The 4,083-nt window shown below is 50.3% G+C and overlaps 1 protein-coding gene across 1 annotated transcript; it reads left to right on the forward strand.

Annotated features, from left to right (window-relative positions):
• The first annotated feature begins 663 nt into the window (after window positions 1-663).
• LOC122153111 (olfactory receptor 14J1-like) lies at window positions 664-1,602 on the forward strand. The gene has a single exon (XM_042789214.1). The coding sequence runs from the start codon at window positions 664-666 to the stop codon at window positions 1,600-1,602; it is 939 nt and encodes a 312-aa protein (XP_042645148.1).
• The last annotated feature ends 2,481 nt before the right edge of the window (window positions 1,603-4,083 follow it).

Consider the following 4,083-nt stretch of genomic DNA (forward strand, 5'->3'; position numbering starts at 1 on the left):
TGGGTACCTCAGGAGTGCAATCCCCCTCCATTTCAAGGGGCAGACACAGGGCAGCTCAGAACAAGGCAAACGGACAGACCAGCTCGCCTGCCCCTGCGCTAAGCCACAGCAAATCCTTTTGCCTCCCAAGACTTGTGGCTGCTCAGCCGGAGCGCAGCAGAGGTGCTCAGCATTTCTGATTTCAGAGAAGAATGCCCAGAGGAGATGGGGCTGGGGTGGGGTTGGTGGTGTGGTAGGGTAGATCTTTCTGAAAGAAAAAAACAGAAACAAAAGCATGAATTTCCTTGATGCAGTCAAGTTTGCTTGGGATTGGGGGTGGAGATGCTGTCAAGCCCTTTGATGATGAGAGGGAATTCACCTGAGAAAATCTATCAGACCTGGCCCCTACGTGCCCCCTGCTCCCAGGCAGAGCCTGGCCTAGAGCATGTCCAACACATCTGGGAGCCCACGGGCCCTGCTCTTCACAGCACCCCTAGCCAGCACAAACCAGAGCAACAGCCAGGGAGCTGCACAAAGGTCCTGCCAAGCAGGAGAAAGGGAGGGGGGTTTGGCTGAGGGAGTATGAATATTTGAGGGATGTCTTTGGTTTTGCACAGAGAAGTCTGTCCTCACTTGTCACTGTCTTTTCCCTCTGGTACAGGCCCCTGGGTTCATATGGAGACCATGTCCAACAGCAGCTCCATCACCCACTTCCTCCTCCTGGCATTTGCAGACACACGGGAGCTGCAGCTCCTGCACTTCTGGCTCTTCCTGGGCATCTACCTGACTGCCCTCCTGGGAAATGGCCTCATCATCACAGCCATCGCCTGTGACCACCGCCTCCACACCCCCATGTACTTCTTCCTCCTCAACCTCGCCCTCCTTGACTTGGACTCCATCTCAAACACTCTCCCCAATTCCATGGCCAATTCCTTCCAGGATAACAGGGCTATCTCCTACCAAAGTTGTGCTGTCCAGGTCTTTTTCTTTGTATTTTTCCTTGGAGGAGAGTGTGCTTTTCTCACCATCATGGCCTATGACCGCTACGTTGCCATCTGCCAACCCCTGCACTACGGGACCCTCCTGGGCAGCAGAGCTTGTGTCCACATGGCAGCAGCTGCTTGGGGCTGTGGGTTTCTCAATGCTCTGCTGCAGACAGCCAATACATTTTCAATATCTGTCTGCCACGGCAACGTGGTGGACCAGTTCTTCTGTGAAATTCCCCGGATCCTCAAGCTCTCCTGCTCAGACTCAGGTTATCTCAGGGAAATTGGATTTCTTGTGGCTATTGTATTTGTCGTCTTTGCTTGTTTTGTTTTCATTGTGCTGTCCTATGTGCAGATCTTCAGGGTCGTGCTGAGGATCCCCTCTGAGCAGGGACAGCACAAAGCCTTCTCCACATGCCTCCCTCACCTGGCCGTGGTCTCCCTGTTCATCAGCACTTCATTTTTTGCCTACCTGAAGCCCCCTGCCATCTCTTCTCCAGCCCTGGATCTGGTGGTGGCTGTTCTGTACTCAGTGGTACCTCCAACTTTGAACCCCTTCATCTACAGCATGAGGAACAGGGAGCTCAAGGATGCGGTGAAGGAATTGATCCAACGCACCTTGTTCCACCAGCAGTAACCTGCCTCACCTATTCTGCAGATTACTTGCAACTTGGATTAGGTCAGACTTCTGATTTATATTTCCCTTGTAATAATTGTCGTAAGAGGTAACTGCTTGGCTTCATTCTACTTCTCTAGAGGCTTCATCTTTTGTGTCTGACCCTTTCACAAATGCCTTGAAAACTCTACCTAATCCAGCCGACATGATAGCATCTCAGCAATAAAAGGGGTCACCTGCGTGCAGTGCCTGAAAGCTGGGATGTCCTAAGAAAGATGCTGCCAAAAATAAGCACAAGAATTTGACTTTTAAAAAAGTTTTTTCTCAATCTTTTCTCACTGTATTGGAGGTGATAAAATTGTGACAACTCTGAGATCTACTGGACAGCAAGTGGTGCTTTTAAAGACTATTCCTGGTGTCCAGGGGCTGTGTAGGTGCTGCAGGAGATCTCCATTACCTCTTAGGTAGCCACATATATAGCAGGGCTGATGGCATGTAGTGTTCCCTGTGGAAAGGAGTCTGGAGGGGTCAGCAAAGAAAGGACACTCTCTGTGTGCCCTGGGGTGGGCAGTGAATGGACAATCAGGAGATGAGACACCCCTCAAAGGTGAAACTCATCCGGAGTAAAGCATTAATCCAGACACCCACAAGCCATGACCCTGCAGTTTGGTGTGAGCCAGTGAAAATGCAACAGGCATGGGGAAAGGAGACTGGAGAAATGTGGAAGCTGCCCGAGGAGCCCCAGGGCAGGGGGTCTCCTGCTGTCCTGGGCAGCAGGGCTGGTGGGGAGGCAGAAGGGGAACAAAGGCAGCCAGGCCTGGGGATCACTTGCAGCATGAATGCAGGAGAGACAGAGAGTGCCTGGCCTCTCTTTCCTCATGCACTTTGGACCAGCTCAAGTAGTGGGAACACTGGGGAGGCTGCCATCCCTCCCTGGGATGCTCCCTGGGGCTGCTGTGCCCTTCAGAAGTGTTGGAGCTGTGGGGTGAGTGCCCAAGTCCCAGCCCACTCCTGACCTCTCCCCTGGATCAGTCAGACAGAGCTTTTTGATCAGGTCGTCAGCCGAAGGACAAGGCAAAACATGTAGCATTGACCTGCCCACCACAATGGTCTTACAGGTAGCTGTGAGATCCTTCACAAGCATGGGGAATTGGATGTCTCCCCCACCACCTGAATTTTTGGTGTCACACCTCAAAAAGCAGTTTGCATTTCACAGGCCCATTGTCTGTTTCTCCTCCTTCATGTGGTTCTTCCTGGGGATCCCCTTTGGGTCTTTTCCTCTTTGTTCTGATGCACATGGCCTTCCAAAGTTGGCATTTTGCCCTGGTTTTCCATTTTCATAGCCCACATGGACTGTGTCTTCCTGCACAGTTCAAAGCCCAGACTTGGCCCCAGTAACCCTGCATGGCCGGTCTGGGATGTGGGGGCCTCCCAGTCTGGCTCACTGGGCTGGACCCCTCTTTACACGTGACAGGATTTGTTATGGGGGCCCCTTGGAGTGTGACACAGTGGCAGTGTCCTCCTCTCTCCTTGCATCTCTGCTCTCTATATGAAACATTCTAACTCAATTCTAACTCTATTTTCCTTTGTGGGTTTCCTCCATGCAGTAATTAGTAAGGTGAACCTCACCATCAATCTTACTGAACCTTATCAAGCCCCTGTCAAAACTTTGTTCAGTTCCATCGCACTTATGGAATTCTGTCAATTTATTACCTTACCTCAATAAAACATATTGCTGCTTCCCTCTTTTGAATGAGGTGCATTCTGCTCTTCTCCAACACCATGGAGGGCCAAGGTCCTTCTTTTCCACTCCCTCCTAGTAGGACCCCTAGGAGGAAGAACATTTCTCTGTGTTCATTGCTTAAAAGAATGGTGAAGGAAGTTCAGCGAGGTGAACCACGGAGGTGTGTGTTTCTGAGTGTATTAATATTCCCTAAATGTGCTCTGTGCCTTCTGGCAGTTGAGAAGTGCCTTCTTGCTGAGGGCAACATTGCTGATGCTTACAGAACCCCTTCTGACTGTGCAGACGAGGTGCTCCACAGGTGTGCTTCTCTCATAGCGTGCATTTGAAGGCAGAGGCCAGGTAGCCAAAAATGAATATCGTACTGGCAATGAGCCTTTCCAAGGTTGTTATGAGCCAGACTGGGAATGCAGGGAAGCATAAAGGTTCTGTGGTCCCCTTGGGTTAAATTAAAGTGAAATGACACCAAATGACTGGTTAAAATGTTTTACTTGCAGTCGAAACAACTTAAACTTGGAAAAGGATAGCAAGCAATGTGGCCTCTTATTAATAAACCTGTAGGGAAGAAAAGAAAGGAAGAAAAGGAAAAGGGAGAGAGAGAAAGAGAGTTGAAGTATGTGGATCACCACCCCAAGTTCCAGCATTGTCTCAGGTCTGGTAATCTTGAGCGGTAGGTGCACCCCCAGCAAAGTTTTCTGTTGCCTTTTAAGTTCATTTTCTCTGCTGATGTTCATACTAGACAAGGAGAGGCAGGTTCTCCT

This window comes from Tyto alba, unplaced genomic scaffold, assembly GCF_018691265.1.
Source record: "Tyto alba isolate M040663 unplaced genomic scaffold, T.alba_DEE_v4.0 Super-Scaffold_15, whole genome shotgun sequence".
Taxonomy (NCBI): Eukaryota; Metazoa; Chordata; class Aves; order Strigiformes; family Tytonidae; genus Tyto; species Tyto alba.